The 22284-nt window shown below is 47.2% G+C and overlaps 3 protein-coding genes across 3 annotated transcripts; 2 read left to right on the top strand and 1 right to left on the bottom strand.

Moving 5' to 3' along the window:
- Positions 1 to 7813: 7813 nt before the first annotated feature.
- On the bottom strand, positions 7814 to 10734 carry EDB91DRAFT_1146312 (cytochrome P450). The gene is made up of 13 exons (XM_041319227.1): positions 10454 to 10734; positions 10306 to 10395; positions 10156 to 10244; positions 10054 to 10097; positions 9866 to 10003; positions 9660 to 9798; positions 9297 to 9598; positions 9234 to 9249; positions 8859 to 9155; positions 8509 to 8811; positions 8425 to 8457; positions 8338 to 8366; positions 7814 to 8278 (listed from the first exon to the last, which is right to left on the bottom strand). Exons 2-13 carry the CDS (start codon positions 10393 to 10395, stop codon positions 8079 to 8081), a joined length of 1680 nt encoding a protein of 559 aa, XP_041174820.1. The 5' UTR covers positions 10454 to 10734; the 3' UTR covers positions 7814 to 8078.
- Positions 10735 to 16246: 5512 nt separating this feature from the next.
- EDB91DRAFT_1225543 (uncharacterized protein) lies at positions 16247 to 17793 on the top strand. The gene is made up of 4 exons (XM_041320972.1): positions 16247 to 16699; positions 16758 to 17152; positions 17202 to 17325; positions 17378 to 17793. The coding sequence occupies exons 1-4, from the start codon at positions 16571 to 16573 to the stop codon at positions 17675 to 17677; spliced, it is 948 nt and encodes a 315-aa protein (XP_041174819.1). The 5' UTR covers positions 16247 to 16570; the 3' UTR covers positions 17678 to 17793.
- Positions 17794 to 20153: 2360 nt separating this feature from the next.
- EDB91DRAFT_582287 (ribonuclease H2, subunit B) lies at positions 20154 to 21836 on the top strand. Its single transcript, XM_041327777.1, has 8 exons — positions 20154 to 20277; positions 20339 to 20431; positions 20485 to 20619; positions 20677 to 20750; positions 20803 to 20992; positions 21043 to 21216; positions 21272 to 21353; positions 21401 to 21836. Exons 1-8 carry the CDS (start codon positions 20247 to 20249, stop codon positions 21690 to 21692), a joined length of 1071 nt encoding a protein of 356 aa, XP_041174818.1. The 5' UTR covers positions 20154 to 20246; the 3' UTR covers positions 21693 to 21836.
- Positions 21837 to 22284: the final 448 nt, after the last annotated feature.

The following is a 22284-nucleotide window of genomic DNA, read 5'->3' as shown; positions in this document are numbered from 1 at the left end:
GAGTGTTGTTAAAGCTAACACCACTGTTGAGTTGTCTTATCAAGAACCCAGAGATCAAGATTAGGAGTATTGACCCATTGCCAATACATGGATCACAGACCCAAGTACTCAAACTAAGTCAATCTGGACCTGAGACTAGTCTTATAGACAAATACTGCAAAGAGTTATGAGCTTATGCCTGAGATGTCTGCAAGGAAGCCAATGAGACCTTGCTGCCTCCTATCCAAGAAATCAACCACATTATCCCATTGATAAACGAGCACCAAGTCTACTCTTGGCGCCAATCTCACTGTCCTGAGGCATTAAAACCACTCTGGAGAGAGAAGCATGATGATTATATATGTACTGGGAGATGGGAGTTCTTCAGTGGTACCAATGCTGTATCTATGATAATGATGAAGAAAGTAACTAAAGACAACTCGCTTTGTCTTCAAACCATCCTAGATACCTGTCAATGGAACAAGAACACCAGAAAACTTGTGTCTTCTCTCCCCAACATAGAGACCATCCTAAGAAATGTGTCAACACACCCTTACCACTCCTTACTAGATGGCAAAGATGCCTATGAACAGATTTGTATTGTCCACGAGGATGTTCCTGAAGTCACTATTTGCCACCCCCGATGGTACTATGATAAGCTATGTGGTGCAGATTGGAGACTGCAATGCTGGGGCCACCTACCAGTCTCTAATGAATCACATTTTCGGACCATTTATTGGCATCTTCATGGATGTATATCTTGACAACATTGTTGTATACTCTGACACAGCTGAAGACCACGTGCAGCACATAAAAACTGTGATAAACACCCTAAGGAAGAACAAGTTCTACCTTAGCGAACACAAGCTACAGTTTTTATGCCCGAGCTATCAATCCTTGGACATGTTATTGATGATGCTGGTATCAGATTAGACCCTCACAAAGTCAATAAAATTGTCAATTGGAAAATGCCCACCTCCAAAGAACTCCTGATGCAATTCATCAGATCTGTTGGCTACCTTGCCACTGGATGTGAGGGCATGCAAGTGGATATGCAACACCTATCCAAAGTTGCCTCCAAGACTACTCGATGGTCATGGACTCCTACCAACCAGCATGCCTTTGACCTATTCAAAGCATGTGTGCAGGCTCATAGAGACATGCAATGACAGGCTCTCAGATTAATGTCTGCACAGGATGGTACCTGTCCCATCAACCTGAACACTAACATGTCATTCACTGGCAGCCAGTGGTGTCCTGTCCCAGGGCCTGGATGTGAAGGGTGCAGACATAATTGCATTTTGGTCCAGCAAATTTGATGCAGCCCAACAAAACTACCCTGTTCACAAACAGGAACTGTTAGTGATTGTTGAATCTCTGAAATGTTTCAGACACTTACTGATCAGATTTAGATTCTGTATATTCACAGACCACAAGGGTCTTGAGTGGCTCAGGGTCTCAAAAGAAACTCTCGCCTTGCCAAGTGTGCTGGCTAGAACTCATTAGTGAGTTTGACTTCGAGATAATTCATGTACCAGGAATTGACAATACCCTTGCTGATGCACTGTCCCACATATACAGTGATGAACCTACTGGAACAGTCAGAGCCACTAGTGAATATGTTAGCATTAGTGAAGACAACATACCATGCTGTTAAGACCATGCTCAGGGGTAAGACAGAGTCTGAGGGGCTTGGCTTCAGCTTGTGTGCTGCGCCCCTTACCCGAGTATGTGCCCCTAATTTCGGATTGTAGTCCAACTCGAGTTCTACAAGCTCCGACAGGACATCAGAGCAAAGGTCCTCCAAAGGAGGGCCGATGGACTACTAGGTGAGCATGGAAACATCGGGCAGAGGTTGGTCTGCCCGCAAGGATAGAGTCAGAGGACTACTGCAGTCAGAGCTAGCAGTAGAAGCAGAGTGGAGGAGACTGCTCAGATGAAGTCCAAAGCAGAATGGAAACACAGAGGAAAGTTGTACAGGAATATTGGTTGCAAGTCCGAGGTGCAGGAAAGGTGGCCAAGGCGCGGGAAGTTGGATGAGTGGAGAAGGTGGCCGACCTAGGGAGTCAATTCCCTAGGCCAGCAAACAGGAGTTTGTCAAGGGTATTACCCAAGAACAAGAACAAGAGAGCAGGGCTTAGAAAAGGTAATATTCAGACTGAAGATCTACAGACAGATGTACATATGTTTATACACTCTAAGTAAGTAGCATAGCATAACATAAGGCTATGTGCTGAGTGTACAGAATTACTAGAAAGATGATTGAGACATATGAGAAAGAGGCTCAGAGAATGGTATGTACATGACAGATCAAGAATCACTCAGGTATAGGTATTACCGGTGATCCAAAAGGAGGAACTATGATACCAAAAGGAGGTAGGACCAGTTGAGTGGTTCCTAGTCTAGAAGTGGACCGGTGAGGCAGTCGGGTGGACTGATACAAGAGAAAATGGAGGAACTGAGTGGGTCGGAAAAGTGGAGATGGTGGAGGAAGTAGGAATAGGATTGGGTGGACCAACAGAGCAGAGGAGCAGAGCTCCAGATAGGGTTGGATGGTAGGGATATGGTGTCAGAGGAAATAGGGGTAGTGTCAGAGGAGTGGAGCGGAGTTGGGCAGAGGTAATAGGGCTAGTCCTGCTGAGATGCACTTCGTGCATTGTCAGAGAAGGAGGGATGGAGTGGATGGGGAAACAGGGGGTCGGACCAGCAGTGGGGATGTTCACAGGTGGTATTGGAGGTGCTCAGACCCGGTATATGACACACGCTCACTGCTCCTGAACTTTGTGACAGCACCCATATATACAGGCACCCCACTGTTCCTAGGGGTGACAGAAGCACGCCAATCCACTTGCATAGCACTCAAACACACAGCGCCCACGCAGGTTGACAAGTCAAGCAACCAAACATATCCAAGGGCTCCTACTGTGAAGGTGTCCAAAAGCATGGGCCCCATCTAGTGCGGACCTCACCAACTCCCTGGTGAGGAAGTCGACACAACCAATGGTGACAAAGTGTTGGGCCATGGACCTAGAACTGGTATAGTCCCTGAAAGCAGCACCATGAGTATGCCCACTCAAATGGCAATAGCCACCTCAACCCAGAAAAGCACAGACTCACCATGAAGCGCTGCACAGCCGATACTGACTCAGCGTAGAGTGATTCTGCGGCTGAGTAAAGACTCAGCCAAATCCCTAGAGGGCGAGAGTGCAGCAGCTACTGAGATAAACCCACCAGTAAAAGACTCACCAACACCACCAGAGACAATGGCAGACCCGTCAGAAACAGGCTCACTACCAGTAGGAATGCCTAAAGACAGCTTAAGGATGCACTTAGACAACCTGAGAAGTAAAGAAGTAAGTACAGACAGCACTGAAAGTGCAAGTACAAACATGGACCCACAATTGCATCATGACATGTCTACACAAATTGCAGAAGACCTGTCATTGGAACACCCTCCCTCACTCATTGAATTGATCTCCCTCTGCAACCCAATGGTTGACATCCATGAAAGCCTTGTCAACCAATATGACAAGGATAAGTTCTTCGCCAAAATCATCTCCAGCCCCAATTTCTACAAAAACTTTGAGGTTAGTAATGGCAGGATATTCCTGAAAGACAAAGGAAACAGAGTACTCTGCATCCCAGATATTCTAGTCAGTAAATGATGCGTGCGAGAGATTGTCATCTCACATGTGAACTCCCTACTCACCCACCTAGGCCCATCTAAGACATTAATCTACCTTAGAGATAATGTCTGGTGAAAAGAAATGGCAGCAAATGTGCAGGTGTTCTGTGACTCATGTGGCACTTGCCAAGTAACCAAACCCTTTAACCATCAACCTTATGGATTGCTGGAGACCCTTGACAGGATGCCCTCCAACCTTGTTAGTGACTGCGTGTCATATCCCATACCTCCAGATCTGGAATTCCGGATCTCCCCTACTAAAGTCCGGATTCTCCATCCTGTTGTCCGCCTGGCGCTCCGCCTTCATCTCCGCACTCTCAATTATCTCCTTTTAGAACAACTATTGCTCCAGCTACTAGTTATGTCCTTTCCGCTTTTCTTACTGATTCATCTGTTTGTACTTCATCTCCGACTTCACTGCTTTGATCCGTTATGCACTTACTAATAGACTTTCCACATGCTTCATACATAGCTTCTACTTTGCTGACTGATTTACTTACATGATACCTACAGTATATAAACCCCTGTAATACTCCAGAACTCCTTAGTTCAAATATCATCTTAGTTCTGCTCATTCCTGCTTCTCCAGACTTGAGTCTAATCTCTTGTCTACCTCCGAGTCTTCAGGTTAAAACCTTAGGACTAAATCTCCAGCTCTACCTTAGGGTAGTCTAACTCTGTTCCACTTCTACTCCAGACTCATCCATAGTAGCCTTGCTCTATCCATTCCTATCCTTCCGGAGTTCCACCTGAACTCCCCCTACGTCTGACCTCCAGACTTCCTGGACTTCCATCAGACTTCCCCTCTGCCCCTTGGAAATTAAGAGCATGTACTTGGGTAAGGGGCGCAGCGCACAAGCTGAAGCTGAAGCCCTTTGAGTTGTCTTTCCCTTGAGCATGACCTTAACACTGCGACACCCTATTCACAGGTACATTCTGGAAACAGCTCTACAAATTAACGGGTGTCGAGCTAAGGATGTCCACATCATTTCACCCACAGTCTGACAGAGTGACCAAACAGGCAAACCGAACTATGACCCAGATGCTGTGACAGATCATATCTGTTGATCAGCGCAACTGGGCAATTAAACTCCCAGCCATTGAGTTCACAATAAACTCAGCTAGCTCAGTTTCGTGAAAGTACTCTCCCTTTGTACTGATTTATGGGTGACAGCCCCATCAATGATCTGGAATGCACAATCTGAATACCCCGGTGTACATATCTTTGCTCAATGAATAAAGGACGCATTGATGAGCGCCCATGATGCCCTCATCGCAGCTCGCATCAAGAACACCACAATCCCTAACCATAAACACAAAGAGTCGCCCTTTGTAAAGGGCAACCTCATTTGTCTATCTACCAAAAACCTCTCACTACCAAAGGGCAGAGCTCAAAAGCTCGCCCTGAAGTTTATTGGTCCGTTCAAAATCCTTGAGGATTACCGCAACAACTCCTACCTATTAGACCTCCCCGTGAACCTCAAGCAATGTGGGCTTCACCCTGCATTCCATGCTCATTTACTTAGGATTCACATACCAAACGATGATTGACAGTTCCCCAGGAGACAACTTGACCAAGTCACTGACTTGGGAAGTCTCGAAGAATGGTCAGTCGCCCAAGTTACCTGTTAGGTACCGTGCCGACTCAGGAAGTGGAGGGGTCGGGGCTTGGCTTCAGCTCTTGCGCTGCGCCCTTAGCTGAGTACGTGCCCCTAAATTTGGAGTGGGTCCGACATTGTCCAACGATAGGACAAGCGGTCCACTTAGGTCCGCTTTGAGGGTCGGGAGGTAAGTGCTACTAGCTGGCAGGCCGACTAGGAGCAGAGCAGAGAGGGCGGAGGATAATGCGGAGGGTGGATAGGAGCAGGGGGAATACTTGATAGGAGCAGAGAAGTAAGGAGAAGACTTAGAGCACGGCTCTAAGTCGGAGTGGAGGGTCAGGAGGTGACAACAAGGTGAAACTTGTGTCCGGGGGAGGCAAGGTCCTACTGAGAATTCTCACAAGTAGAAACTGCAAGAAGACAAGTAATATTAAGACTGGGGAAAATATCTAAGTACAGGATATGTTATATACTTCTAAGTAGGAGGCAGTGACCAGGATAACTATGTTGTAAAGCTATGTACCAAGGATATAATTTGTAAGTACTTACACAGGTGAAGACATAAGTCGAAGTGGATATCAATATGTACTGCGTCAGATCAGTGATTAGAGCGGTAAGAGGAAGTTACCGGTGATCCAGAGGTAAGGGTCTATGTACCGAAGGGGAAAGTATATATCTAAAAGGGGAAAGAGGTTCCAGTTGAATGGAGACGTTATGGAAGGGAACCGGTTGGGCGGTTGAGCGGAAGCGTAGGAGCAGACTGCGGACTGTGATTGGACAGAGTGGGGGATGGATGGGGCAGAGGTGGTCGGAAGGCAGAGCGGATATTAATATCGGAGCAGTCAGATCAGGTATATGACATTACCGATCACAATGGTCAGGGAATCAACTCACTGTTTGAGGTTGAGTATACAACTGGAAATAAAGTCTGGCTCCCATATTACGAAGTATCGTGATTGGAAGCCATAGGGCAGTACCTTGAAGCATTAGGTGTGCCCAACATAATGCACTTACCCTGGAAGATCTCTAAGGCAACCCATGACATTAGTGTCACCTCTGTCACTACCATCTGACCTCTGGACTTACCTGGACTTCTGTCAGACTTCCCTTCTGCCCCTTGGAAATTAAGGGCACATACTTGGGTAAGGGGCACAGCACACAAGCTGAAGCCAAGCCCTTTGAGTTACTCTTCCCTTGAGCATGACCTTAACAATAGCTTCAAGCTTCAAAGTGCCTTTCCCTTGAATCAACAATGCACTTGCATGCAGCTAGGTTGGTCATCAAGGCCAAAGAACTGATCAAAGAAGTTGGGACCATGACTTGTGCCAGAGGGCTTACAGCTGCTGAGAACTGCACAACCAGTTAGCTAAAGGTAGCTAGGACATGTGGGTGGCAGGATAAGCTGTGCTGCTGCAATGAGGTTGCATGATGGTTCTGGTCAAAGGGACTTGGCAGAAGAAAAAAAGGAACTCACTTCATATAAACTCAAGGGTTGGGTTGTGAAAATGTTGTCTTTCCAGAGGATGGATATTGTCAGTTTATGGGTGTTAACGAGGTGGAGAGAAAGGCAAAAATAAGTCTGCATTGGGTTGAGTTAGGACAGTTCATTTTTGAACCAAGGTCTGATTTGCATCCATTTATGTGGTATCACAACTCCTAGATGCTCAAATTTCATCCACATCAAGTTTGGGTCTGGAATAGGTCTTGCATCTGTACCACATTGGGTTATACACCTAAACACCCTTGGATTACAGTGGAGCTAGAATCTCGTTTCCACAGTGATTGCTGAGTTCTATGAGGTTCTGTGGTGCTGTGAGAGCTGTGAAAATTAGCAAACACTGTGCAAGGTTTAGTAGTTTACTGATGTACACCATTTATTCACCCAACTGACCAATGAACAGGGCAATGGTCAAGTTTTTCTTCAGCTTGATCTGCAGGAGTTCCCTGGTCGCCATAAGGTTCCATCTCTTGCAAAAGGCTCACAGCCTGCATGGCAGGAGACAATTCAGAAGAAGCTGTTGTGGTAAATTTTGCATGCACTTTTGTTCCAAGTCCTTGTTTAGCTATGATTGATGTTAATTGATTTGTGTAAATCTATACTTTCATTGAATGCATGGTGTTCCATCATCTTTTCTATCTGAGTACCACTGTGGCACATTATTGGCTGACTACCAAGAGCTGTATGTCTTTATGAATATACCCTGCTTACATCTTCGGGCGACCACATGGTGCTCTGTATGTCTTCATGAATACATCCTGCTTACAATTTCGGGTGACCATTGGATTGACATTCACTGCAGATGTCACACCTCTGATTTTTATGGAGACGGATATCTTACCATGGGACAGAGATCACCTAAACAAATAATTTATATTCTACAGAAGTCACACAGACACTGGGCCAATAAATGTTTTTGAACATAATCACACTATATACTTGTGATTTATGTTGTATGTCGCGCGAAAAGCAATGAATATTGCGCGTGAGATATTGGATAGACAATTGCTATTTTTGACATCAGATTTACAAAATGGAGGGTCTGCCGTGTAATAGGAGGCGATATATGTGCGAACATCATCACCATTGATAGTAGTCAAGACTGTCGAGTTGGTGGACAACCTCGGTGCGTTTGTTGACCTCAACCTCAATCATCTCCGCAATTGCGAGGAAGGTTTGATAACTATGTGTTACATACTCGCGTTTCAATTCGATCTTCATATCGACCGCCTCACGGTAGAGTGAAACCAACCACTAACCACGCACACGGTTATCTTCGTGAGACATAATTTACACCACGATTCCCAGCATACTCCTACCATGTAAAGTCTTCCTCTCGCACCAGTCGAACATTCAGTGGGACCTGCGGCGTGACCCCATCTCCAGCTGGTGTCTTCACGACAGGTGTGAAGAATGCCTCCAACTTCCACTGAATTTCTTTGGTATGTCCGTTGGCATCCTGATCAGTTGGCAGCTCAAAATGCATACGAAGCATAAGCGCCGCGAGGATTTCCTCTGATGAGTCAAGACTGATTAGACTCAACGATCATACACAACGTGCGATTGGGACTTACTCATTTCCATTTCGGCAAACTTGAACCCGCTGTAAGATATGACGTTAGTTGTACAGATGGTCATGTTATGTTGCGTATCTGACTGACATGCAGGAACGATTACCGCCGAGGAAAGTCATCCTGCGTATGGTCAGTGAACATAATATCATGACCTAATAGGTAAAGACTGACATGTTGGAGTAAACACCAGGATACCTGACGCCGTCTTTGACCCCGATGGATGGCTTCGATGGCAGCACCTCGGCACCATCGAAGGGATCATCCGTCCCTGGAGCATTTTTTCTCCCAGAAGAAGAAAGCCATCGCTCAGGTTTCCATTCATTCGCATCATCACCCCATATCGTTCGATTGCGGTTTGCAGCCAAAATTGAGATGATGACAAATGATTTCTCAGGCACTGCAATAGCGGATACTTCGGCTCCGGATGACGAGCGAACCGGGAATTGAAGTGGAAGCGTAGTTGCCTTCCTCACTCTGTCGAAGTACTCGATTAGTGGTCCTGGTGAAGATGAACGACATACTGTCGGGGCATGTGTGGAAAAGAAGGATAAAGCCTCAATGTCTCTCTGACAACTCCGTCAAGGAATGGAAGATTCGTCAGCGCATCGTAGGACAGATTAAGAAGTGGATTTTCTTGCTCGAAAAACGAAGAACCGTCCTGTGTGAGAGACACACTCCCGATAGCATCACGGATTTCGCTTCTCAATCGAGCTTGGGCCAGTGGCTTCTTGGCGAGCAAGTAAACGCAATGAGACAGAGCAGAGGTGGTCGAATCTAAACCAGCGAATACCATGACGCTGCAACAAATTAACATTTCGCTGCTTATGATGAGTGGATAGCTTACTTCATTTGTCCCAACAGCTCAGCAGTCGGTGAGCTGCTCTGAACTAGAAGACGCAGAGTTTGCCTTGACTGAACATAGCTCAGTAAAATGCGGACTAGAACGTTACGGAGCTGACGCATGATGTTCATCATATCTTTCCCCCGACCTGGCTCGAGATCACCGACTTCAGGATTAGCATTAGCAGGAGATAAAGTAGCTGAAGTCTCCAGTGCTGCCTTTTTCTCTGCGAAAGCTTTCTTGCTACCGCTGTCCATAAGTTCAACGATTCGTCGCGCATTTCGCACATCATTCATCATTTGGGTGGGTATCCAAGGCGCTGTGATCCAATCCACAAGCTTCCTTGTCCAGTATGGTGAGAAGTTGTGCATAACCACTGGCACGAATGGCCCAAGCTGCATGAGCTTTGATACCATGGGGCTACAACGCCGAGTGAACAATCTTACGGTCATAAAAAGGGGCTGTAACTCGTATCACGTACCTTATCATCCGGAGTGCTTCAGTATACTCGTCGTTTTCTACAGCCTCTAGAGTATTGCTTGGATGACCAAGGATCGCCTGGCAGACGCTATCAAGGGCACTGCGAGATAGCCAAGGCAGTACATCGATCTCTGTGCATGCTGTTTCAAATGTCAAATCAAACCGCCCATATTGATGCATATTATCGATGAGTGTGAAACTACTTACACCCATCATCCGGAAGCTTAGCTACGAGGATAGAGGTCAGCTTATGCGCAAGGAGCTGCAATGTGGGTAGCAATTCCCGCATATTGGAAGTCGAGAAGACAGGGTTAAGTAGCTTGCGTTGCCTCCGATGCTGCTCTCCTAGACGATGCTGTCAGATACCTTGAATCCCCTACAGTGATGCATCGTACCGACAGTGGCTATTAGACCGTCTCCGAAGATTACCTTGTTGTTCCTTCATAACATGAAGTTAATCTATGCGGCAACATAATAAACGAGCAACAAATCCTGACATGATGAAGACATCGGCTGCCTCAAAGATATGTTGGTCTTTCACAACAACATGATACAACGCCAGTGGATCAGATATATACAGGGCTTCCTGGGGAGAACAACATTCGCAAGGGTTCTTCAGAGTGACGGCACTTCACACTTGAACTTACTCCAAATACACTTTGTAATTTGACTGCTCCACCGTAATTTTCAGCCAGTCCTAGACAGTAGTCAAGGCCTTCTTGAAACACCTTCGGCATGTTGCCTGGCATTCGCACGTCAGATAAATGAGTGTAATCTCAAGCTTCAGCCAAGAACCTGTCAGCCAGCGGTCATTCTTGGGACCATCAAGATCAATTTTGGGTTTTCTCGATAAGCCTTCCAATTATCTTCCATAGAGCAATCGAGAGGATTCCGATTCCACATACTTGGGACAGTGACATGATGGGTGGAGTGCGAGGCCTGAGATTTGCCGTTCATGAAAGCCATGCCAGTCTGATCGCAATCTGATCGCATGGTTCTAGAATCTGCGACGCCGTGATACTGCTGCTAGTTCTTGACTAGTTCGGCACAGTATCGGGTTCCCCCTCTTCGGCCCAAATTCAAATTTTCGGAAAAGTTGGTATCAGATTTCGTTCAAGTAGTGGCCGTGAAGCGAACGGAAGCGAATCGAAGTGGAAATTAGATACAATTCGGTACACTTCGATGTGGACGAAGAGTGCGCTTCGTTCCACTTCGCGAAGTCCGCAATGGGCGGGACAGTTGGCAGATTGACTAAATATAGCTATAGCCTTACGATATAATCTAAGAGACTAAGTACTAATCCTCATTCTTATTCGCGAATTGCTGAGTGCATTGAGCTTGCTTAGCTGCCACGAGCTTATTTATGGCATTCCTAGTCACAGATCCCGAAATACTATCCACTTCTTCAGCAATAAAATCCGACGTGGAATTCAGCTGGTCTTGCTTGTAAGAGAACTTGAGGATTTGTAGTGCCCCGAGCACCGATGATGATAGATTGGCACGCCGAAGTGTGCCCGTCTCTTTGCTGGAAGAGAACTCGGAAGACACGTTTAAAACGGACATGTGATGAAGCTTGCGCAAGAAGGACATCCATTGCGACGCTAAAAAGCAGCGGGAATGTGCTCTTTTTGTGTACAGATATAAAGGTAAAAAAACAACTGAACAGCGCACGAACTTGCGAGAGACTCGTCCAAAAGCGAACAATATCAGCTGTGCGTTCAGCATCAAGAAGTGCTGCTTCTTCGTAGTGCTGCAGTTCTCGCACAGCATCTGTCCTCTAAATCCCGTTGCAGTTGCTCTTCCCGTGTTAACATTGGAGTCGAGTCTCGACTGGCTGATCTACATATTTGATAACGTCTCGAAGTGAACGAAGTTGTTAAACCGAAGTTACCTCGAAGTCACTTCACTTCGGCAATGTACTACTTCCGGTACAATCGGCACCCCATAGAAGTCGGCAGGTCACACATTTTAGCGCGAAAACGTGATACTTTCGTTACAATTGGTCACCGTCAGTCACATTCCGTCATACGAAAAAGCGTGACTGCCGACTGCCGATTGCACCGGAACGATAGCATTCATTCATTCGTTGCACAATGTTCCCCGGCCGCCCTCAGATCTCCGGGGTTAGATGATCAATAGTAGGTAATGCACTGCGCTCACCGGTGATGGCAAATATGAAATGTGTCACCACTCCGAAATTATTCGGGTTCTCGAACAAAGTACGCAGACGCGAACACCTCAATCACCACTCAGGAAGCATTATTTCCGATCAAAGTTAACGTTCACCCCGCACTTCCTTCTCTCACCGAAAACGGTCAACGGCTTGCCGCTGCTTGCCCTCCACTTGTATTGCAGCGTAAAAACCGGCGCTGATGGATAGGTCTCATGATTGTGCACTGTTGTAGCCTAGTCGTAGAGCAGCACTTCTCCTACCCGCACCCCTTCTTCCTCCTTGCCGCCGCCCAACTTACATTAGCCAACCGGTGAGTTCTTGCTAGCGATTACGTAGATTAAGATTGCGGTGGTTTTTCATGATCATATGTTGCTTTATATTCCAATGTCACGAAACGCGAAACTATATGACTTTATATGACAATATCTGCGGTTTTCTGATGGTAGTGTATCATGCCACTGTGGTTTTACGATGGACCATGCAATTCATTGATTGAATTATGACTATCATTCATAGTCTATATTTAACCGGAAAAGGTATATACTACGATAGCAGGTGCGACTCGCGAAATGCAGCTGCAAAGTGGGGGGGGGGGGGAAACCTTCGAATGAGGACACAGCTAAAATCCCTGACACCCACTTTAAAAGTGGGAGAGGGTTCTGTCCACAATAAATGTCGGTTGGGTGAAGCTCGCGTGGCATTCACGTGGCGTTCACGAAATTCACCCCATGGACGTGGTTTAGTCACAACCTGCCTGAGGAGGAAATGCTATTCTGCGTACCAAATTTGTTTGAAAGCCCATTTCAAATCGAACACATGTACGTGGATATCGGTGTCTCCCTCCCTCTTGTCTCCATGTGGCGACTATTTCAACAGATGTGATTTCTATCTTCTTGAAACGCCCGCGGCCCCTATACTGCGGACATAACAGTTATCATAATTTCAACATGCATTCAAGTTGTGTCTTACAGGCCTCCTAGGCCTTCCTGTGTGCGGCAGGTGTAGTTCCTCCTGCATCTATATTATTGAATAGTGACGACTGTTCATGGAGGCCGGACAAACTCGGAAAGGAAGGCCATCTTGTGTTCGACCTCAACAACACACGTATTTTTGCTCTGTTTATTGCCGTCATTGGACATGATGTGGGTTATCCTGGGTTGACAAACATGCTCATGGTATGATATGCACAGCAAACTGACAGAGTTCCACCTGACATTCATTCGTAGAAAAATGCGAAGGCACCATTATCTGATGTGTACGGGGTGGATGTCAGCTGGCCGAGGAACAAGATCGAGCCGATATGCTCCATGTGCGTCAATTATGATAGATCGTAGTTCAGTCAATGCATTAATGAAGTTCGAGCTGGACTGATATGTATGACAGAATGTGGGCAATACAGCCTAGCTGTTGATTCCGGTCAGAAAATCAGTAGATATCATGTATCACTCAACGTAGTTTCGATAACAATTCGTTGCAAGCTAGCAGTACAGATGTCGGGGACTGGCGCGGTCGAGCGCCGTTACGATCAACTAGTACTACTAGTAGACACAGTTCAGACCCTGCAAAATGAACGCATTGTGACATTATTAATATTGCTGGCACCAGCCTGCTGTTGGTTGGGGGCCACTTACGTGTAATACTAGTACTGGCACTGCTGGTTTTCGCCGCGGCTTGGCAGCCGAATGGAGACCTTGCTTTATTTGCAATTGTTATCACCACCCGCGAGGATACTATCATTCGATGGGAAATGCACAATTTTCACTTATTGCTGAATAGCAACACAACAACAACACATATTCGTATCGGATATACTGTAGTGTGTACCTTAGGTCTCTGCGCATTAGGCCCAACAAGAATTATTTTATTTTATTGCGAGCTTGTTGCAGCGGCAGCACTGGAAGTTGAGATGTCGAAAACACAATAGAAATGCACAATTTCGTCACACCATGTCACGCGCGGCACCTCGGCTAATACACAATGATATTCAAAGTCCGACAGCGCGCAAAGCGAATGAAAGTTCAGTGTTGGCGAATGCAAACAAAGCGGAGACTCAACCAAGCCGAGAGTGTGATTTTCCAATCTAGCCTGACTGTCACGCTTTGCTCATGAATCGTGAATAGCACGCTGTGGTGGTGTTCTATTGACATAGAAACACCTGGAGTAGATTCAGAATGGTGTATTTCACATATGTTGAAGTTCTTATGTTGGTAGGTTAATGGGATCTGGGTGGATCTTGCATTTAGTGTCCAAAAATCACTCATTTTGGGTACACTCGCACGATGTTTCATCTCGGGAAGACTTCACAGCGCCGGTTTTAAATATTTGATTTGGTAGTCTTATTGAACATATGCTAATACTTGTCCTCCATCTGTTCCGAATGAAATATATGTAGAGTGGTGAACTCTGGAGTGCATTGTGCATTACCCATCGATTGTGCATTCCGAATCAGGTGTATCCACCGAAAATTAGAGTCTGTAGCACCCTGTTATGACTCCGAGCTTGCTCGGTTGCCGCAACCACCTCTGCAAAAAAGTCCGAACACCCGGTCTCTTTATCCCTGAGACAGACCCCAGAGACATTGGCTGGCTACGTAAGTTGAATATTATTATTCCATTCTTGTTTGTTTTTCTTTTTTCTTCATCGTCGACCATGATGATGGCCGCTCCCAAATTTTACTGCTCGTCCATGTTTCCTGCCACGACCTTGACGCCACCCACACACAGCTGCACCCTCCACCGTGCGTAGTACTTAGGCCTCCTCCCTGCTGCTATTGCCCATGACCTCCCGTCGCTCCCTATGCCCGACCGCCACCTCCGACAACCTCCTGCAGCATTGGTGTTGCCCTCCGCGTCCATCTACAACCTCCCACTGCCACCCACGCCCAGGAGCAACCTCCTGCAACCTCCCACTGTCCTGGCACCATCCTCGACGCTTCCCCACTCGTACCTCAACGTAGTGCTGCCGCGCACACGCTCAGCTACAACCTTCCTCATCTTCCTGCTGACCTGCCGCGGACCTCGTCTGCCCACCACGCTCAACTTCGACCTACCGCTGTCCACATCAACCTCCCGAACCTTCTTGTCACCCCGGCGCTGCCCCCTTCAATTAATGACTGCCCGCAATATTTCGTTACCTCAGCGCGCCTCTCGCACCTTTCCCCCCCTTCTTCTGTACCTTCCCTCTCCCTCTCTTCACACTTTGCTACACATACATATACCCTTACTATTTACTTGATTATCTATGATAAGGTTAGATACATATTTTGTGAATATAACAATGCAATATTTCAAGCAGTGACTAGAGTTGAATCCCACTCGCAGCAAGCTTCTTCGGTTCACACATAGTAGCCGAACAATACTCGCATGTTTTTCACCAAGAACCAAGCCTTAAACTCACAGTTTACAACAATGCACTATATTTTATGCACATACTAAAGTAACACGACGAAAATACGATAACGACCATGATGATGACAACAAGAGGAGAAGGCCATCGAGGGCACGAGAAAGATACAGGAGAGAACATGGGTGACGACGAACACCACAGTATGGGGGGAGAAAGGAAGCAGTATGGGAGCTGCAGAAGTGAGGCATAAATACTATCTGTTCCCGTACACTCGGCACCCCCAGAAGTCGGCAGGTCACACATTTTAGCGGGAAAATGTGACACTTTTGTTTCAATTGGTCACATGCAGTCACACAAAACCCTGCGAAAAAGCGTGACTGCCGACTTCTGGGGGTGCCGAGTGTACGGGAACAGATAGTACGAGTTGGCAATGCTGTCACCCTGCCGTCAATCGCACCTTTCTCTGAAGGTTTCTGGGGTCTTGGACCCTGTGAATGCCGTGAGGGTGTTCGGACTTTTTTCTAGAGGCAATTAAGGGAACCGAGCTAGCCCGGAGTCATAACAGGGTGCTCAACACTCCGAAAATTAGTGGCTGATCGTGGCTGATCGTTAACGTCGGTGTACATAATACTACGAAAGAAGTGACATGACAGAATTTTATGTAATCTCGTCAGAATAAAAACATCATTGTCGGAATAATTTTAAAATCACACGATAAATGGTGGCATGAACAGTGCTCGTGCATTCGGGAGAAGCAACGCTGAAAGCAATAAGAAAAGTCACTCGGGATTTGCCGGTGTTTGTGCGAGTGGACGATTTGCAGAATTATTGAGATGGCATATGACCTTGCAAGCAAGGTGATTTTGTTTTTTTGGTTTAACTTCAGGTCTCTTCGGGTCTGCTTCTTGATCGCTCAACTACTTAAGTACTAGTTCCTTCATCTAAACAGCCGACTCGGTCGAAGTTCCTCTCTCAAAGTGCTTTGGAGCAGTTCGCTTTTGGTTTAGTTCAGGTTTGCATTCGTAAGCACACATTTTTGGTTGTGTTCATCATCTCCACCAATCGCATAAGTGCGCTACTGAAGTCGTAAGCGAGTGGTTTTGTAGATGGCCGCATTGAGTATATATCCAAATTCAGCGAGTACCTTCACCGCTGGCCCCTGGGGTATTTTCTCTCGTACTCGCTGAATTTGGAGATATACGAGTCAATGCGTTATAGGTGATCATTCTCCACATGACATTAGCTTGGTCAGAACCTTCTTATTTTCTAGAAACCGAGCGGGCTCGAAATCATATAAGAGGGTGCTCGACACTCTTAGGAAAGCTAAGTCCTCGCACACCTTGTGTACCCCTTATTCATAGCTGAATTGAGAGATTCAACCTATCCTCTATGACATGGCTACGCCCGCAGTTTCAACCTTCGTTGACACTGTGATCTTGCGACCTATCGTCGTGGCGATAAACACTTTTGCGCTCGCATCCCTTGTGTCTTACATAATCGCCGAGCAGCTTGACTGGAGGCCGGTAAGCCCTCTTATTGTGAGTTACGGCCCTTCAGTCTGCTAACTAAGTAGTGAAAAAGATCACCATATGGGTGACATGCGACATCATTGCTGTTGGTGTTGACCACTTGAAGGATCAAGAAGTTGCCATTGGCGCTTGCGGCGCGGCTGTCGCAAAGCGCTTCGCCCCTCTGATTAACATTGGCCGTATTTTCCTGGCGTTGAATGCATCGATGCTTGTGATTGCCCTATGTCAATGTCCACCAAAAACGACACTTGTCACTGCAGTTTTTGCTGCTCCTGCTTTTCTGTGGGCGACACCGCTTGAACCTCAGCGGATTGGCGTAATGCTCAAGAATCTCATGCGTGCGAAACATGATAAACAAGTGCGAGGTTCTTCGCCGACATTTAGCAATTCACTCGTCATCAAACGAGTCCCTGGCATGAAGGCTATATTCAACGGTATCATCCGAGGGTATGTACTATCACATCGTGAGAGTTTATCGTTTCTAACTTGATGACAGTTGTGGGGTATTCTTCGTTGTTAACTCAGCGCTGCAGGTATCGCAGGTGACAGACCGAGCCGCGCCCCCATGGATGCTCATTGAGACTATCATCTGGTCGACGGTCAATCGCACTTGTCATTCTGTAAGGAAATTCTCTGCTTGTAATCAAACCTCCAACTCAAGCTCTCCCAAAGGTTATGACGGATGTGCGTGACTTTGATGATGACAAGAAGGCTGGAGTCCCGACTATACCCGTCCTTCTAGGATCCCCCCTTAGGACTCGAGTAGTCTTGACTATTATTCAAGCAGCCATCATGATGGCCTTTCGCCACAACTTATACATTTTAGCCAGTTCCTACTTTGCGATTGCTCTCGTTTGGATCCTAGGGAAAGATTCCCCGAAGGTGTACTTCCTACTCAGTGTTCACTCACAGTCGATGTTTATCTTTATGTACGCTGTTGAAAAAGTTGTTCTCCCTAGATTATTCTACTAGGCTAACCCTGGACTTGGGTTTCCTCAACAACAACTGGAGCAATAAAAATTTTCACTTGACTCGCACCCAGGTTCACGATGTTACTGCATTTCAACCCAAGGACATTATGATCGACCGAGAAACACAGAGGAATCACCAGGAGCTCTGGTTTGTGATTACGAACTTCTGTGTCGAAACCTACTCGTGCACAGAGTTGTGTGAATCCACTGTTCTCTATTGTAATTTGTGAGGCTCGAGGCTGGGCGCGAAAATCACACCACAACGACGATCGCGGTATGCTCAGGCTGGAAAAGAGCCATATGAAAAATCAGCGCTTCAGCTCATTACAAGACTCGGCACAGGCTTTTTCGAGGAATAAGAGGAATATGATCACCTATCACCTTCCGCATCGCGCAAAGTCGAGAATGCGTACTTTGTGTCCCTTCCATACCAAGTCGGTTAGCGGAGGCACCAGGATTGCTCATACTCGAGACGAGCGACATTGTTTTTGACGGTGATGTTGTACTGCCTCTACCTCACATCCTTTGGTCTGGTATGTTCCTTGTTCACTATGTGTGATATGGGATACTGACGCTGTGCTTGACCAGGTATCCAGAAGCTTTGCTTGGCCTGGCAATTCAGAAGCAATAAGCATCCTTTTTCAACCGACTCTTCATGGCAAACGACGGCGACAGCAGGAGGGCCACAAGAGGGCATATGTTCTCACACATCTACGCGTCTTCCCAATCTGGAAGGCACTTGTGCTTTGGATCGAGAACAGTACTTCCCAAAACAATTGCAGTGCCCCCGGGCGATTTCTGATTTCTGAACTGTTGAGCTTACTGGGTATGTTTGGGATCGAATGAAGTGTTCGGTTGCTCGACGTGGTCAAAACACATGTTCTCATGTATATGTCGCAGAATTGCGCTACGTCCTTATGAATGGGTAATTCGAAGGTAACTGTCACTAATCCTGCCGAGGGACTTGGTATGCGCAACGGCCCTTCGTGCAGGTAGATTGATTGTATTTCAAAACTGCTCTAGAGGTTGCATGTTCGACGTTCATTAGATGAACGTCGGACGGCAGGCTTCGCGAACGTTGAAATTCTGACATATAATATACTAGCCATGACGTGCAGGTCTACACAGGCACCCGGAATTCTGTCAGCCAACGATCACCGAGCAGTTCATGTCAGCCACCGAGCTTGAGGCATATAAAGGCTCGCTCTTCAGGCTCGTCAACCCATTCTATTTTGTCCTTTGACTTCAACAATTCAACTTCGTCTTCTTCTTCTGCTCCCTTCCATCTGCTACCCCACATTCGTTCATAATGCGCTCCTTTTCAACCCTCGCTCTCGCTCTTGTCCTCCCCGCCGTGCTCGCAGTGCCTCTTGAAGTCACCACTCATCACCAATATGTAGGTTCCCGAATATTCATAAAAGTGCACTGTTGATTCGCCTTGCCCGCCATTCTAGTCACCATCCTCCTGCGTCATCGCGGACGTCGCTTATCCAGACCCTCGGCACGCCCTCGTTCTCCTTGGCAGACGAGAACTCAGCCCTCCCACTGGACTATCTGAGCGCACTTTCACTGAACTGCTAGTCTGGTGCCATGGGTTCGGTCGTTCATCCTCTGGTCTGCTCGTCGCTCGTCAGGAAGGTAGCTGCTCTTCCGGCGCTTTCGGGGATGTACCAGGGAGTGATAGCACGGCTGGCACAACCAATTCAGGAGGCGCTCCAGACAGTTCTTCAGCGTCAGGTGATCAGAGTGATCAGAGTGCTGGAGCTTCCGCGGCTGGGCCTGAGTCGGTGACGCCAGCGAACGACACACCAGCCGCTTCACCTGCCAACTCTGTCGCTCGTCCTGTATCCGCCGACTCTCCACCTGATACACCTTCAGAGACGCCTGGCAGTGCAACTGGGCCCACAACATCTGGAACATCAACTGGCAATCCTGCCGATGACAACGCTCCCGGAACTCCAGCCAACCCTGCGGGAAGCACTCCAACTGGAAATGCAGCTGCGACTACCACCCCTGCGGATGGCAGGCGCGTCCGATGGCTCGAGTGGATCCTCGACAGAACAGTCCGGCCCATCTACGTCTGCCACACCCTCCACTGTGACATCCCAGATTGTGAACGTTGACATCACCGACAACCTTAATGGCGCACAGGCAAACGCAGCAGCAGTAGATTCAAGTGCGACTCCCCAAACTGTCAACGGTGGCACGGCCACTCCTATCAACCCAGCAACGTCTACTCCTTCAGCATCGGCCGATTCCCCTGCCGACGGTACGACTGCTGGAACGAGTACGGCTTCTCCTTGCCCATCTGATAAAATCACCGCTGAGGGTGTTGGGTCTGTGAGTACGGGCGAGGCGGCGATTTGTGTTAGCGTATAGCCTTGTAATGCAGATGTCTCTATTGACCGCGAATAAGGGGGAGTCCCTAAATGGTAGTCATGCAAACAACGCGCAAACAACGCGAACAACATCGTGACTGACTCAATCGACTACTTGCCTACAGCTTTATACCAGCAAGTAATACATATACCCGGGTCTGACCAGTACATACGAAGGCTCGTTCACAAATCATGTCAACTCATCTTGCGATACTGCCACTTGGTAAGCTCTTTGCCTCGTTCACACTAGCCTCCATGTCAACTTGTTTCGCTATTTTATGCAGACATTATTGGCACACTGACCACGCGGTTAAATCAAGAAAACCGCCATCCTGACTATGCAACCCGATTTTTAAGACTTCCACACCCACGTACAGGTTAGTTTAGCTGATACACGACTTCTGACATACTCGGCGCTTACGATGACAAGGTCTCTCATCGTTATTTCTTCTTCATGATCAACATTCACAGGATGATCCCACGAAGACGAGTTCGATATTAGAGGTGCAAGCGATATCCCCGACAAATGCAAGGACCTGGTTCGTAGGAGAGGAAGTCGTCGCTGGTGGGTATTGCAGATCTCGTTTCCAATTGTACGTACTTCTGACGCACAGGTATTCAGATGGAAAACTTATGGTGATGACGCCCATGGACCCCATGTTCTTGCTCATGAATCTTTTGCGCGTTCCACAAGCGGTATGTTATCAATCACAAAGTGCTGGTTCCCAAAACAATGTCTGTTTAACAGCGCGACGGCTCGAAAGGCAACTTCCGACCCATGCCAGACATTATAGAAGAAATCGCTGCGACGATTTCTGATGTGTCCGAGAAAGACGCTCAGAAAGACCCATCATTAAAAGTCTCCGCAGACGACGTTATTTCTTTTCTGTCTTTGGATTTTGTCCAGTCCTCTATAAAGCGTGTCTGTGACGTCAAGGGTAAGTGTCTAGAGTGTCGCGTAACCACTTATTTACATGCCTGCGCTCAGTTATAACGGAGGAGATTACCGTATATAGATACTCCCATGATATTGTGCTGGAAAATCTCAAAGGGAAAGTGGGACGCTTATCCGACCCCAGGGTCGCGGAGATGTCTCGCACTCTGGTACGGAACCTGGCGAAGGATGGCCTTATGGATGATGGAAAAGAGGAACTGCTTGAATGTATGTCATTTTTTTTTATCGCGTATCCCTTGCTAATATATACATTTTTCTCCAGCGGGACGGATCAAGTTGGCCTGCGAACTACTATCACAATACCTCCCCCGGGACATATTGCAAGACTTGATTGCGTCTTATGAGTATGCGTCCTTTTTATTTTGGCTAGCAGACATTAATAGTCCATTAGCTTCTCCAAACTGGATGCCCATTTGAAAACAGTCAGGGATGAAGAACTTGCCTTACTCGCTGCTGCTCCCGACACCGGGAAGAGAACTAAGGCTGCGAAAGCTGGTACAGCTGGCAATGGAAATCAGAAGAAGAAAAAAGACGTCAGAGTTGCGGATGCTGTTGCAACTGACGATGGAGATAAGAAGAGGAAAAAAGACGCCAAGTCGTCACACGGCGTAGAAAAGCTGAAGAAGGTCAATGTGGCAGGAATGTCGAAGTTGTCCACATTTTTCACGAAGAAAGCTGCATAATTTCATCTTCGAGTCATGCATCTCATGCTTGACGACCCGGCGCTGTGGCCATCTGGCAGGCACATTTGGTCATCCTGTTAGCTCAGGAAGATAAGAGGTTATTCCTCTGATCTCATGACCTCCCATGCAGACTCCGCAATCACATATTATATCCCCACCAGTCTCCTGACCCTTGCTATTCGGGAACGCTCTTGGAAATCCCGATACAAATACCCACCCTGTTTCCACGAATGCCACTTTCGTTACTTGCCTCCTCGAATATAGGATACAAGTATTAGTAGTGTCGAAATGCTTAGGACGGACCGGACGTTCGCCTTTCCATTTCTGGTCGTATTTCTGTTATCAAACCGAAGTAAAGTTTGGGTAAACTGCGGGTATAGATCGGTTCGACGTGGACGAGTGACGAGCAGCATGAGAACGGCACCCAAAATAATTATATTCTGCGCATTCAGCTTGCCACGAGTCCTTGCCAGAGGTATAATGAATACCCCGCGGCGGCGAAAGGCGTGCTAGCAGTCCCCGACTTCGGATCCCACGTGGGGTCAGGAGGTTGCCTAACAGGTTTATCCCTTCTAAATATACGTCATGTCCA

Source organism: Suillus paluster, assembly GCF_016628075.1.
Source record: "Suillus paluster strain FC165 chromosome Unknown EDB91scaffold_47, whole genome shotgun sequence".
In the NCBI taxonomy this organism is placed as follows: domain Eukaryota; kingdom Fungi; phylum Basidiomycota; class Agaricomycetes; order Boletales; family Suillaceae; genus Suillus; species Suillus paluster.
Note: the sequence above shows the minus strand (reverse complement) of the source record. Positions and strands in the feature narration are given on the sequence as shown.

Excerpts from the sequence above, each read along its gene's own strand:
- EDB91DRAFT_1146312 (XM_041319227.1), bottom strand. The coding sequence starts at position 10,395 with ATGCCGAAGGTGTTTCAAGAAGGCCTTGACTACTGTCTAGGACTGGCT. Across the intron at positions 10,098-10,155 it reads GCAGCCGATGTCTTCATCAT|GAACAACAAGGTAATCTTCG; the intron begins GTCAGGATTTGT and ends CATGTTATGAAG. Across the intron at positions 10,004-10,053 it reads CGGTCTAATAGCCACTGTCG|GAGAGCAGCATCGGAGGCAA; the intron begins GTACGATGCATC and ends AGCATCGTCTAG.
- EDB91DRAFT_1225543 (XM_041320972.1), top strand. The coding sequence starts at position 16,571 with ATGGCTACGCCCGCAGTTTCAACCTTCGTTGACACTGTGATCTTGCGA. Across the intron at positions 17,153-17,201 it reads TTCAACGGTATCATCCGAGG|TTGTGGGGTATTCTTCGTTG; the intron begins GTATGTACTATC and ends ACTTGATGACAG. Across the intron at positions 17,326-17,377 it reads TCAATCGCACTTGTCATTCT|GTTATGACGGATGTGCGTGA; the intron begins GTAAGGAAATTC and ends GCTCTCCCAAAG.
- EDB91DRAFT_582287 (XM_041327777.1), top strand. The coding sequence starts at position 20,247 with ATGTCAACTCATCTTGCGATACTGCCACTTG. Across the intron at positions 20,432-20,484 it reads ACTTCCACACCCACGTACAG|GTCTCTCATCGTTATTTCTT; the intron begins GTTAGTTTAGCT and ends TACGATGACAAG. Across the intron at positions 21,354-21,400 it reads GACTTGATTGCGTCTTATGA|CTTCTCCAAACTGGATGCCC; the intron begins GTATGCGTCCTT and ends ATAGTCCATTAG.